At 44.1% G+C, this 15,175-nt stretch overlaps 1 protein-coding gene across 1 annotated transcript in view; it reads right to left on the bottom strand.

The window, feature by feature from the left end:
* Nucleotides 1–15,175, bottom strand: part of LOC147718411 (relaxin receptor 2-like) — a 321,363-nt gene that overhangs the window by 61,742 nt on the left and 244,446 nt on the right. The window contains exon 8 of the mRNA XM_086967195.1: nucleotides 13,130–13,359. Coding sequence (XP_086823321.1) covers nucleotides 13,130–13,359 — 230 coding nt within the window. The remainder of the gene's footprint in view (nucleotides 1–13,129; nucleotides 13,360–15,175) is intronic.

Genomic DNA, 15,175 nt, shown 5'->3' with positions numbered 1-15,175 from the left:
AAAATGAGGGGTTTCATTTTGCCATAGAAATGATATATATATATATATATATATTCACTGAAAAAACCATAGGTTATAGACCATATATAGTTAGGAATTAGCATTTACAAAACCTTGAAAATTCACTGAAAAAACCATAGGTTATAGACCATATATAGTTAGGAATTAGCATTTACAAAACCTTATTTTACTCACACAAAACCATTGAAATTCGCATATATAGTTAGTTGCACTAACTATATATCGCGCACCCGCATTCCACTGCTGATGATGTCACATATTACATCATTCATGACATGGTCAGTGACATCACTGATGACATCACTGATGACATCTCAAATGACATCACTGATGACATCACTGATGACAACATCCAGTGACTGTATGTTTCTGTAAAGTTAAAATATGTCTTACATATTGAAGAATGAGTGGATGTATAAGTGTCTGGATGAAGGATTTAGTAGGTGCATGACTGACTGTATGAGTGAGTGATTAAATGTGTCTCACTGAGTGCATGAGTTAGTGACTAAACTGTCTTAATTTGTGCATCATTATGTCTGTTGTTCTGTAAACTGCTGCATGTGTTGATCAGTAGCTATATGAGTAACTATATGGGTTATTGATTGGTTGCCCAAGTATTTGTATGGGAGACTGAGTGTGTGTGTGGGTGGCTGGGAGGTGTATGACTCTGTGCATAGATGTGTGAGCAGTTGATTCACTAGATGTATGGGTTCAAAAGTGCATGTGGAAACAGCTGTATGGGCGGTTGACTGTGTGCATGAGTGTATTGGTGAGTGAATGGATATCTCAGTGCTACATGTCAAAGTAAGTACTTTTGTAAAACACAGTACACGTGAGAGTTGATATATATAAATAACTGTGCATAAGAGCCAGTGAATGTGTGAGTGGCTGTATGGATCATTGTGAACTTGTATCAGGGATTGTATAAGAGAGTAAATATGTGTTAGTATATGTTTGAATAAGTAAGGTGTGTATAACTGTATAGTTGAGGAAATGGAGGTGTGATTGATTCTTTGCATGACTGACTAGGTGTGTGAGTAACTCCATGGATGAGTGACAGTCTGTGAGTGTCTGTTTACACTGATGGTATCTAAGGTTATATTAGAGTCTGAAGAGGTTCATCGTATTATCACATGAATGATATCATCAGTGATGTGATCAGTAATGTCAAATGAGATGTCATCAGTGATGTCATCAGTGATGTCATTTGAGAATTGTGGCCGCGGCACCAGTGAATTATTTCTCAACAACTGGGTTGTGTTGGAATATATATATATATATATATATCCAACAAAGTTTGCCCTGAAGCATGAAGACGCTACTCCACAAAAGAAAATTCATCAGAACTATTTATTTTTCAAACCGGCTTGCACATCCAGATTATTTCAATCCCTTTCAGTCCCTTACGCGTTTCAGAGCTCCTGCTCTTTCATCAGAGGGGGGAAGCCACAGTCTCCGGTCTCTGCATGCTGCACTTGTACTCATTTGCATATTCCTTAATTGGCCCACCTGGGAGCCTCATGAGTGTGCCTCCTGGGTTTTGTAGTTCGTGCTGCAGAGCCTCTCCCATCGACTGCCTGCTGGCTATTATGAATGTTTTGAGCCCTCCAGTGGGCCTCCGAGTGTGAGCCCAGTTCGTGCTTTTAATTCCTTTGTGCTGCTGATAGGAATTCTAGTAGTTAGAAGCCTGCAGACCTTTGGTTCTTAGGCGGTGCATCTTCCACGGCCAGGCTGCCGTGTAAAAATCCAACAAAGTTTGCCCTGAAGCATGAAGACGCTACTCCACAAAAGAAAGTTCATCAGAACTATTTATTTTTCAAAGCGGCTTGCACATCCAGATTATTTCAATCCCTTTCAGTCCCTTACGCGTTTCAGAGCTCCTGCTCTTTCATCAGAGGGGGGAAGCCACAGTCTCCGGTCTCTGCATGCTGCACTTGTACTCATTTGCATATTCCTTAATTGGCCCACCTGGGAGCCTCATGAGTGTGCCTCCTGGGTTTTGTAGTTCGTGCTGCAGAGCCTCTCCCATCGACTGCCTGCTGGCTATTATGAATGTTTTGAGCCCTCCAGTTTGCCCTGGATGTGCAAGCCGGTTTGAAAAATAAATAGTTCTGATGAACTTTCTTTTGTGGAGTAGCGTCTTCATGCTTCAGGGCAAACTTTGTTGGATTTTTACACGGCAGCCTGGCCGTGGAAGATGCACCGCCTAAGAACCAAAGGTCTGCAGGCTTCTAACTACTAGAATTCCTATCAGCAGCACAAAGGAATTAAAAGCACGAACTGGGCTCACACTCGGAGGCCCACTGGAGGGCTCAAAACATTCATAATAGCCAGCAGGCAGTCGATGGGAGAGGCTCTGCAGCACGAACTACAAAACCCAGGAGGCACACTCATGAGGCTCCCAGGTGGGCCAATTAAGGAATATGCAAATGAGTACAAGTGCAGCATGCAGAGACCGGAGACTGTGGCTTCCCCCCTCTGATGAAAGAGCAGGAGCTCTGAAACGCGTAAGGGACTGAAAGGGATTGAAATAATCTGGATGTGCAAGCCGGTTTGAAAAATAAATAGTTCTGATGAACTTTCTTTTGTGGAGTAGCGTCTTCATGCTTCAGGGCAAACTTTGTTGGATATATATATATATATTCACAGAAAAAACCATAGGTTATAGTGGATATATAGTTAGGAATTTGCATTTACAAAACCTTGAAAATTCAATGAAAAAACCATTGGTTTTAGGCCATATATAGTTAGGGATTTGCATTTACAAAACCTTATTTTACTCGCATAAAACCATTGAAATTCCATATATAGTTAGATGCGCTAACTATATATCGCGCACCCGCAATCCACTGCTGATGATGTCACATATTACATCATTCATGACATGGTCAGTGACATCACTGATGACATCACTGATCACAACATCCAGTGACTGTATGTTTCTGTAAAGTTAAAATATGTCTTACATATTGAAGAATGAGTGGATGTATAAATGTCTGGATGAAGGATTTAGTAGGTGCATGACTGATTGTATGAGGGAGTGATTAAATGTGTCTCACTGAGTGCATGGGTTAGTGATTAAACTGTATTAATTTGTGCATCATTATATCTGTTGTTCTATGAAGTGCTGCATGTGTTAATCAGTAGCTATATGAGTAACTATATGGGTTATTGATTGGTTGCCTAAGTATTTCTATGGGAGAGTAAGTGTGTGTGTGGGGGTGGCTGGGAGGTGTGTGACTCTGTGCATAGATGTGTGAGCAGTTGATTCACTAGATGTATGGTTTCAAAAGTGCATGTGGAAACAGCTGTATGGGCGGTTGACTGTGTGCATGAGTGTATTGGTGAGTGAATGGATATCTCAGTGCTACATGTCAAAGTAAGTACATATGTAAAACACACTCCATGTGAGAGTTGACATATATAAATAACTGTGCATTAGAGCCAGTGAATGTGTGAGTGGCTGTATGGATCATTGCGAACTTTTATTAGGGATTATATAAGAGAGTAAATATGTGTTAGAATATGTTTCAATAAGTAAGGTGTGTATAACTGTATAGTTGAGGAATTGGAGGTGTGATTGATTCTTTGCATGACTGTCTAGGTGTATGAGTAACTCCATGGATGAATGACAATCTGTGAGTGTCTGTTTTCACTGAGTGTATCTAAGGATATATCAGAGTCTGTAGAGGTTCATCGTATTAACACATGAATGATGTCATCTGTGATGTTGTCAGTGATGTCATTTGAGTTGTCATCAGTGATGTCATCAGTGATGTCATTTGAGATGTCATCAGTGATGTCATTTGAGTTGTCATCAGTGATGTCATCAGTGATGTCACTGACCATGTCATGAATGATGTAATATGTGACATCATCAGCAGTGGATTGCGGGTGCGCGATATATAGTTAGCGCATCTAACTATATATGGAATTTCAATGGTTTTATGCGAGTAAAATAAGGTTTTGTAAATGCAAATCCCTAACTATATATGGCCTAAAACCAAAAGTTTTTTCATTGAATTTTCAAGGTTTTGTAAATGCAAATTCCTAACTATATATCCACTATAACCTATGGTTTTTTCTGTGAATTTCATTGTTTTTTTAATAGCAAATATGAAAAGCTTTAAAATGTCAAGTACGTGATAGATAAAAACATTTCGTATTTATGCACGCTGATGTGCTTTGAACGCTGCCCCCCCCCCCTCCCCTCTTTTCTCTTAGTAGTACTCTCTCTTTGCAGATAGTGAACGGTAGTTAACGCAGGCCTTTGCCCCGTTGTAATCCGTCGTGCCTGCTTGTCTCTCCATTTGATTGATTGTTATCCAAGCATTTACTGTTTTAGAATTGGTTCTCTTTGGATCATTCTCTATTTACAAACAAGCACAAAGTCGCAATACTCTGTTTAGTCTTTGCAGATAGTGAAAAATCGTGTAAAAAAATAAAAGTAATCGAGCAAAATCAGTAGGCCACTAATTGGATCTCTTTTTGACCTCGCTAAAATAGAAATATTAGGAACAACCCTTCATGAGAAATACGAAAATATTGAGATGAACTGAGCTCCACACCATGAGGGCTGCAAGACAGCTCGACTCCGTCACCCACCCCGCCCAAAATAACGACAAACCCTATGCAAATATTAAAAATATAGACAACACACCAGCAAAGAAACAGGGTAAAACATTTTATTAAATAACTATTTACATAACTATTTTATACTTTTTATTGCCCGATCCGGCTAGCTCAATCGATCGAGCATGAAACTCATGCACTCTGATAGCAAGCGTTGCTACTGATGCTATGCAGACCAAAACTGGTTTTCAGTTTGTACATTTTTCTAGATTTTTCAATCCAAGGTTGGTTGACTTTGTAGAACGATGGCTTCAGATTTTCAACATACGGTGTGGTGGCGCGGACTGGGAGGGGGCGCTTCGCTCCTGCCCCCTCCCCAAGTAAGATTTTCATACGTGAAAGTACGTTAATGGTTTTGGTCCCTGAGTTGCTTCAATGTCACTGCCATTCTCAAATGGCATAAGTTCTGGATGTTGGGTGCCATAGTTAAGAGTTCTGAGCAGTGCTTGTAACACTGTCTGAAGCTTATTTCCACCTACTGCAGCTTCACTATTCTCAAAGTAAGTGAGTGTCGTTTGTGGACCTGACTGCATTAGAAAACAATGTGATATGTTACCTTCCTAAACAGCTTGACGGAGGCCCCTGAGGGGCGGTGTGATGGCCATGGACTCGGAGAAGACGCTTGGCTCCGACACCCTCCCCAAGTCTTATAGCACTGGTGTAGCCTGAGATCGCCCCCGACATAGGCGGCCGGCTCCCGGGGTCCGGCGGAACTTTTTGCCTTTTGATGACTCTTCAATTCTGGACCTTGTCCCACAATCCGTCTGACCTGAAGACACGCTGTAGTGGGGCGCCCCTTTACCGTTTCAGTTGCCATTCCGCCCGCTTTTGCTACACTGTGCCTCTTCCGCCATTCAGCTGTTTACCGCCCGCTCTTGCGACTACAGCGTCTCGCTCATCATGTAGTTGAGTTGCTCCCGCTCTTGCGGTGCAGCGATAGGCGGCTGCCACAGGACTCTCAAAATGGCGGTCGGCTCTTCGGTTTTGGGCCTGGTCCACTAAAATGGCCCTGGGACACCTTTGAACTCGGACGCTTGCCTGATAGGGCTTGGGCTCCATTCTCGAAAAGCGTCCCCTCAGCCGTGAAGATTCTACAAAAGTCTTGGGGGCCTCCGACTCCCGCAGGCTTCTGGTGGGGAGCGGCTGCCATGATTGCTCGTGGAATGGCCACGACGGAGCTACGAGATGGTAGTGCTCTCATGCTGACGCCAGCTTTAGTCTGAAACATCCAGAAACACTGTAGACTACCAATTCGATCAGTTCCGGTAGCGCCCCAACATGACCCGGAAGAGAAGAACTTGCCCTCCCCTCTTTGACTGATGGTTCTTGTTGCCTGTCCCCTCTGTTGTCATTTAACAGAACTTTTTGGACTGCTGAAAGGGGTTGTGTTCCGAACGCTGGTTGGTGGAGACATTTTGACTATATTCTTGACCTACGTTGTCGCGTAATGCGTTATATGACACGCCGCGTTAGCGCACCCGGAAGTGATGCGAGGCGCGGCGCGCAGCGCGTAACGTAAGCATAACAGGTCATGTGACTTGTTAATAAAACTTTTCATTGGTTCATTTTACTTTTGTTATTTTAATGATGAAAAGCTTGGTCATATGACCTAAAAATTACGCTTTTTATTGTTTTCGAACATTATTTTTTTTTAAACATATGTTATAATATTCCAGGCTAATGTACTTTCCCGGAAAATTTACAACTGTCCTGCAAGTAAAATATATTCCTTTTTCGAGAAAAAGGGCGTTTCTTCCTTCCATGACGGAGCCGTTGAGTAAAAGAGATTCGGCCTGCTGTCTTAGTCGCCGATACGCCTGATTATCAGATTCTTATCGATCACTTTATGTTGCAGAAATGAAAAACACAACTGCCCTTGACCATTTATCTTTACTGCGTTCCTACATATTATACCTTTTATCCGTCATGTAATTGGACTGCTTTATTTCACTTGCCTTTTACTGATTCGAAAACAGTGACTAAAAGTAAAAACTTTACCAATGTAAATACTACTACCGTGTTTTGTTTTAAAAACCTTTATTGTGAAAATGTCAGTATACAAATACGGGCCTATAACCACGTGGGCCGGCCACGGAGCAAACTGAAATCGTATATGATGAGGAGACATTTACACTGTAGAGGAACGTAACGAGCGGGCCATTAGGTTGCAAGAACAAAGGTGTCTAACAGTTGCGGAATCGGTGGACGTACATTTTGTAATTAAAATACGACAGGGCCACTTACAATAACATTTTCTAGATATACATTTGCGGGCAAGGAGTTACGAGTCCCATTTATACCGGCGCCATTTTGGGCGAGGCCGGGCAGGTCCAAGATATAGTCAAAATGTCTCCACCAACCATCGGCCAGACCAGAACCCCTTTCGGCCCTTTATGCTACAAGATGGTGTCTTCCATTCAGAAAATATTGTTGGCAGCATTTTGAAAGGAAACAGAAACAGCCGTTCTCCTAGTGAGTTTCACATTGTTACATTTAGGAAGAATGTTGAAGAGTAGTATGTGGAAAATCTGAAGCCATTTTTCTACAAACTCTCAATCAGACTTGGATGGAAAAAAAAATCCTGAAGAATGTACAAACTGAAAACCAATTTTTGTCTGTATAGCATCAACAGCAACGCTTGAGTCAGCTTTGTGTCAAGCCGCCATTTTCATTCAATCAATAGCGTCCCCCTGCACACATTCAGGGACCTGGTCGTGTCTTCAGATGAAACGGATTGTAGGAAAAGAAGCAGAAAGGAAAAGGAAAAAAGTTCCGCCGGACCTCGGGAGCCGGCCGCCTATGTCATGTGCGACCTTTGGCCACACCAGGGCAATAGTGAAGCTGCAGCAGGTGCAAATAAGCTTCAGACAGTCTTACAAGCACTGCTCAGAACTCTCAACTGAGGCACTCAACGTCCAGGACTTGCCATTCGGATCTTGGCGCCTTGTGCTGGTTCCGACCTATTCACACATCGGTCCACTACTGACATCACCTCATAAGCCAACGGGGCACCCCACGCCGACTTTCGGCGCAGCATTGTAGGATGGCCACACCAGTGCGGCAACTTGCTGGACACAACCTCGGTGCCATCCGGATCTCGGCGCGTTCGACTCACTGTACCGCAAGAGTGACCGGAACTCAGCTGGACACGCCGTCTTTCGGCGCAGCATTGTAGGATGGCCACACCACTGCAGCAATTTGCTGTACACCACCTTGGGCAACAGTGAAGCTGCAGCAGGTGCAAATAAGCTTCAGATAGTCTTACAAGCACTGCTCAGAACTCTCAACTATGGCACTCAACATCCAGGACTTGCCATTCGGATCTTGGCGCCTTGTGCTGGTTCCGACCTATTCACACATCGGTCCACTACTGACATCACCTCATAAGCCAACGGGGCACCCCACGCCGACTTTCGGCACAGCATTGCAGGATGGCCACACCAGTGCGGCAACTTGCTGGACACAACCTCGGTGCCATCCGGATCTCGGCGCGTTCGACTCACTGTACCGCAAGAGTGACCGGAACTCAGCTGGACACGCCGTCTTTCGGCGCAGCATTGTAGGATGGCCACACCAGTGCGGCAATTTGCTGGACACCACCTCGGTGCCATCCGGATCTCAGCGCGTTGTGCTGCCTTCGGCCTATTCGCACATCAGTCCGCTACTGACGCCGCCTCACGTGCCAACGGATTTTCTACGCTTTTTGTAGCCCTATGCCGCATAACAGGTCATGTGACTTGTTTATAAAACTTTTCATTGGTTCATTTTACTTTTGGTTTCCTAAAGATGGAAGGCTTGGTCATATGACCTAAAAATAACACTTTTCATTGGTTTAGAACATTTTTTTTTCCCAAACGATGAAAGCCCCACCTTGTTTCTGGATGTTTCAGACTAAAGCTGGCGTCAGCATGAGAGCACCACCATCTCGTAGCTCCGTCGTGGTCATTCCGCGAGCAATCATGGCAGCCGCTCCCCACCGGAAGCCTGCGGGAGTCGGGGGCCCCCAAGACTTTTGTAGAATCTTCACGGCTGAGGGGACGCTTTTCGAGAATGGAGCCCAAGCCCTAGCAGGCAAGCGTCCGAGTTCCAAGGTGTCCCAGGGCCATTTCAGTGGACCAGGCCCAAAACCGAAGAGCCGTCCGCCATTTTAAGAGTCATGTGGCAGCCGCCTATCGCTGCACTGCAAGAGTGGGAGCAACTCAACAACATGGTGAGCGAGACGCTGTAGCCGCAAGAGCGGGCGCAACTCAGCTGGATGGCCGCCACCTGGGGAGGCCCGTTCACGCCGCCTCCCCCACACCCCCCCCCCCCTCCGGGCCGCCCCACGCCAATTTTCGGAGCAGCATTGTAGGATACCAAAACCAGTGCGGCAGTTTACTGGACATCACCTGGGTGCCATCAACATCTCAGCGCGTTCTGCTGCCTTGGGACTATTCGCACAACAGACCGCTACTGACGAGGCCTCCCCCCGCCCCACCCGGGACGCCCCACGCCAATTTTCGGAGCAGCATTGTAGGATACCAAAACCAGTGCGGCACCCAGGCGACATCACCTGGGTGCCGTCCAGAACTCAGCACGTTGTGCTGCCTTGGGACTATTCGCACAAAAGACAGCTTCTGACAATTGTTGCTTTTTTGGGTGAAAAATGTTTAAATGTTTTTACAGTTTTTGTTCCGTTCATTATAGTTAAAAGTTAATAAAGTTTTAAAATCTAACTTTGTTGGAGTGCTATATATGTTTAAAAAATCGGGTGAATGGGCCCTTGAATCAGGTTATTGTCATGTGTGGGCTTTGCAAGTGTACTGCTACAAGATCGGACATTTCAAACTCAAATGCACGTTCTTTTTCTTACCTTTCCGAAGCAAGGAGCGCAATAGCAGGCAGAGAAAGGGTGATGCACGTGTTGAACACTGCCTGGCCTGGCAAGTTGCTGGCAGTGCCCCCCCCGCCCGCTCCTGAAAGAGGGCACACACACACCGCCGCCCCGAGTACTTCACAAATCTTTAAAAGACCATGCGCTTGTTCATGAGGCTTAAATGGTTTATCACCCCTTCTAGAACCCCTGCATCGACCCTCTGACGTTTCCTGGAAGAATTAGCACGTAACACAATACCAAGCCCTGTCAGCTGAAACCCCCGAGAAATCATGGGGCATATTATCAAGGGGGTTTATTTCCGCTTTTTGGGCTTTAAAAGCCAAAAAAAAAAGAGATAAAATTATCTCCCTATTACCAAGCTGTCGCTAACACCAGTTAGTGACATCTAAAAGGAGATAGCGACCATCTTGGGCCCCGCTTTGCATATCAGTGATATTTATCACTAATGACATGCAAAGTGGGCGTGCCAAGATTTTAGCGACTGGAAACAGTCCCTAACCATCGCTATCTCCTATTACCAACTTTTGGAGATATTCGCGCTAAGCGCAAATATCTCCAAAACCTAACACCTGCCCTGAGCAGTTTTAGCCATGTTATCCAATGGGAAGTGGATAACATGGCTAAGAGCATTTGCTGGATAATGCATGAATATCGCTGACTTTTCAACGATATTCATGCATTGCGGCCGTTTTTTATCGCATTTGCGATAAACCTTACTAATAGCAAGGTTTATGTGCGATAAAATTCGCCGATGTGCGGCGATAATTTTTGTCTCTAAACAAGTTAGAGACAAAAATTATCGCTAGTTGTTGATAATATGCCCCCGGGTTTTTGCTTGCAGGAATCGGGAGGCGGGAGACTAGCACTGAAATCAGTAGTCTGACGCCTGAATCGGGAGGGTTGGCATGTCTGGATACTCTACAGCTGGGGCCATAAACTACATCCGCAGGGCTAGGTGATAGCCTAGGTCCGGCCTGGACAATCGGACACAGAGGAAGAGGAGTGTCAGAGGGTGCGGTAGTGAATAGGGTGAAAGGGAGGTGTCGGGCGGGCACAGGGTGTGATTCTCAGAGAAGAGCAGCGCAGATGGGGGGAAGTATATGGCCCATGCATGAGAGAAAGAGCGGGGGTGACCAGTGCGTGGGGGAGATGCTTGCGAGGGTGGGGAGCCATGCTGAGGATCGGCGGCGTGCAGAGAGTGGCCCTGGTCAAGGCATCTAAAATGGCTGCCGTGCACGACAAAATTGTGGCATTGGACAAAAACGCAAGATGGCGCAGACAATGTTTATCAATAAGGATTCATTTATAACAAAATATTTACTCGCAGTGACAAAATGGTGGTCAACACTTCCTGATTTCCATCGAATCGAACGTTAACAAACGTCACGCAGCAAAAAAAAAAAAAAAAGCTCACGCACAGAGCAGTTTTTAGCCATGTTATCCAATGGAAGGTGGATAACATGGCTAAGAGCATTTGCTGGATAATGCATGAATATCGCTGACTTTTCAGCGATATTCATGCATTGTGGCCGATGTGCGGCGATAATTTTTGTCTCTAAACAATTAAAACGAAGCACAAAATGGCGAATTCCCGTTTCGCTACCAGTTTGCGGCCCAGTTCGCGGCCCGTGAAGCGCTTCTACCGTGAAAAATCATTTTTTTTTATTTTCCCCACGGGACCCTTTAATAACCCCAACAACATTCCTAGGGGGTCAAGAGGGGTATACCTTGCCCCCTTTCAATAAATTCCCCCTTCGTTTTTCACCTCTTCTTCTCTCTCGATCGTACCGAGAGATAAGATGGCGGCCGCTCCGGACTGTTTAGAATGTTGACAGACACCGGAGAGCCAATCAGCTTTCTGCGCGCAAAGTTCCGTTTCGCGAAAAGTAAGCGGACCGGATCGCTGCCCGGAGCGCTGTTACAGATATATATCTTGTTTTGAACGTTAATTTCTCAAAAACTACTGGAGCACATATATTGAGACCTAGCAAAGGCACATCGGGCTAACAGTCCCTACAATTTTGCCAAGTTTCGTGCAAATCCATTCAGCCGTTCGAGCTAAAAGTGAGTCCAACCGCCCTATGGAAATTAACATGGGAAAAACGCGTTTTGGGACCCCCCTTTTTTCTCGGCCCCCCCTCGACAAAACCCCCCCAAATTTTCAAGGGCTGCTCAGAAACAAAATGTGCCATTTTCCTGAAAATTTCAGCCGATTCCGTCCACAAACGCCAAAGTTATTAGACATAGAATTTTCAAAAATCCCATAGGGAAAAAATCCTAACTATATATACCTACTGGCGACCGCCAGTAGGTAATATATATATATATATATATATATATATATACACTGAAAAAAAATAGGTTTCATGGACGCTATACTTAGAAATTAGCATTTAAAACGCCATAGAAATTCACTGCAAAAATCACAGGTTTCAGGGACATTATAGTTAGTTGGACATTTCACTCGTACAAAACCAGAGAAATTTGGCTGTTATAGTTAGTTGAGCCAATTATAACTCGCGCCCCCGAAATGCACTGCTGATGACATCACATATTACATCACTCATGACATTGTCAGTGACACCACTGATGACATCCCTCATTACATCTCAAATGATATCACTGATTACAACACGTTTGGAACTGCGGGGGTTCTCCAATGCCCCTGCGGTCCCCGCCTGCTCCCTGCCTCCTGCGGGAGCCGGTATTGCTTTTGGGCAAGGGGAGCAGCCGCGGGCCGTGGAGGGAGTTACGGTGGGGCAGGGAGGCGGGGGAGGGGAGGGGCGGGGTGGAGAGGGCTAAAAACCGGCATATGGATAATTACAGGTAAGTAAACAATTTAAATAATAAAACGAATTTCGTAGCGAGCACTGCACTGCATTTTGCGATGCAGTGCGCGCTACGAAATTCGCATCTTTAATTATTGATTGTGTATTCCAATTTGAGTATTAATGAGATATGGGAATCTAAATAGAGATATCTCTGGGCATCAGATTCTTATGTTAATATTCTGCATAGCTCTAACCGAATTATTGGTTTGTACGATTTTAGTCCGACTGCATTTCTTCAGGAGATTAGGTATAGCTGTATTAATTCTTCATTAGTAGAGTGTAGTTTTGAGAGTTACATATAGTGATCTAATTATAAGTTTGTAGGTCAGTTACCAAATTCCTGGTCCTCACTGGATTGGATCCCCTATATCCAACGGCTCTTGGCACAATTCAAGATCCATAAATGATGGAAGGCATTTGTAGAATGTGTTATGTTTGAGAATGTTGGAAGACATGTTGGAAAGAGAATCTTGGTAGACAAAAGTGCAAGATATGTTGGAAGAGGTGAATGGTGGTTGGGTAAAGGGAAAATGAGAGGTGGAAAGAGTAACTGTGTAAATGAAGAATAACAGTAAGAGGTTAATAGGCTAGTGGAGAATGGCAATAAGAAGGCGGAGGACTAGAACACAAACCTAAGAGGAGCTACAAGAGAGGAATAAAAATATAGAGTTATGGGAGCAGGAGCTGTGAGGAGGAAGAGTCAGGAAGCACGGTCATTGTACACATATGCAAACCTCCTGGCTTCACCAGAAACCTCCACTTGACGTACAGCAGAGACACTTGATTGACATGGTGTGTTGGCAGTTTTCGGTCACAATGAAGGAGCGCATGCAGATAACAAATATGTTCCCGAAGCAGGTGACGACCGCCATGACCCAGACAAAGACCCGCAGGAGGATGTTAGCCAGGAGGTCTTCGAAGGAGGAGATCCCATCCGTGTTCGGCTTGCACGCTCTGACGTGAGGGGCGTAGCTGCAGTACTGGAACTTCTTAAAGTATCTGAAATGGAGGCATAGTATTGATCAACATTGTGCATCACAATTCAAGAAGCGTTATCTTTCCCTTTAATTAACCAGAGAGCACTGGAGAAGCAATTGTAATGCGGCTCGTGATGGAAAAACTGTGATTACCGTAGCCAAACATCAGAGAGGGCCGCTGATTAGCCGCTGATTTACAAAGCTACATGCAAATCTTAGTCACTTCGCCTCGTTTGGAAATAGAGTAATTTACAAATGCAGCTTCATCTTTGCGACTCACAAAAAATTAAATTGGACTGGTAAATGGAATATTCACCTTGAAAATCATGCCAGAATTTCATAGTATTAAGTGTGAGCAATCACCTCATAGAGGTGGGGTTTGTCCCTTTGAAGGAAGTTTCCCAGGAGGTTGGATCCATTGTGAATTCCATGATAGTTACAAATTTACTCAAAGAGCTTGCTTAAGGTGAAGGGAGAAAATGGTTAATTATAGTTTATGAATCAGACCCTTATTGGGTGAATTTGGAAACCTTCCCAGACTGTGCATTTTCAAAAAGTTACCCTTTTCCCACTCCACTTAAGGAAGATCTTTCTTACAAATAAAACGCTTAGTTAGACAACAAAAGCTGTTTTGCTGTGGAATTCTCATTATCAAATGTTTATTTCCGGTATTTCTTTTTTAAAATACCTTTATACAATTTGCAAAGTTCAAGAGGATCATAAAATTCAAAAACGAAATTTCTGGAAGTTATGGATGAAAACTCTTGGCAACTTTCTACATAATTTGTAATTCTGGACCATGTTTGGCCACTTCCTGGCCTGAAGAGACTGTTCCCAAGACTGTCATTTCTAGCCAATTCTTAGTTTTCTACAAGATTGTGCTAACTGGTAATGAGGGAGATTTGCTGCTGAGGGCTTTATCACTGTGTTGATTGCATGTGGGTATTTTAGGGTCTGTCCAATGTATTCTGTTGGGATTGAGCAAATCATAACACTGTTCAGACAAGAATGACTAATATGCATTGTTGGGTGATAGTGCTGTTGGGAGTTCGATGGTAGTTGACATATCAGAATAGAACTGGGTTACTCCATCACAAACGTGACGGCTATCCCGTCCGCCAAATCACAATTTCACTATAGCCTATAAACTTGTAATAGGGCGGATGGGATATCCATCACGTTTGTGACGGAGTATCCCATCCACCAAGACTGTAATCAGGCCCTAAGTTGAATGTGCCTGAAAAGATCTGTCTAGTGCACAGTGTTGGTGGTTGTGCCGTATTTATTGGTATTGAGGGCCGCTGGTAGCATCATGATGGCTGACTGTACGGCCCATCTGTACCGTGTTATATGCATATGAAACAGTCAGTCTAACATATTCTGTTCATTGTTGGGCAGTCCTTTCTCAACAAATAGCACTGTATAGACCTCATTTGATATTGGTCCAAATGAAGGGTTAGCAGGCCTCATTATGTGCTTGATTGCAGTGTTTTACCTTCAAACATATGGCTAATATTCATATATATATATATTATATCATATTATATTGTATTATATTAAATTATATTATATTGTATTATAATATATTATATATTTAGTCACGGCATCAATGACCTACTCACTTGCTGCAGTTCAAAGGTCAGGTTGCAAGTGTGCCAGCACAGCCTTTGAAAAGAATAGTTCTGAACCTACCTTTGTAGTCAAGTTTCATGCTGTGCACTAATGTTTGCGCACAACCTGTAACTATGTGTATGTTTTGCACATGATTGCACTTGTGTGCAAACGGTACTTAATCTATGATGCACTGGAATATTTGTCCATCCCAAGTCTCTATGGAG

The sequence above is a fragment of the Lissotriton vulgaris genome, chromosome 4_1 (genome assembly GCF_964263255.1).
Source record: "Lissotriton vulgaris chromosome 4_1, aLisVul1.2, whole genome shotgun sequence".
Lineage (NCBI taxonomy): Eukaryota > Metazoa > Chordata > Amphibia > Caudata > Salamandridae > Lissotriton > Lissotriton vulgaris.
The sequence above is the reverse complement of the archived record's forward strand: the minus strand, read 5'-3'. Positions and strand labels throughout refer to the sequence as shown.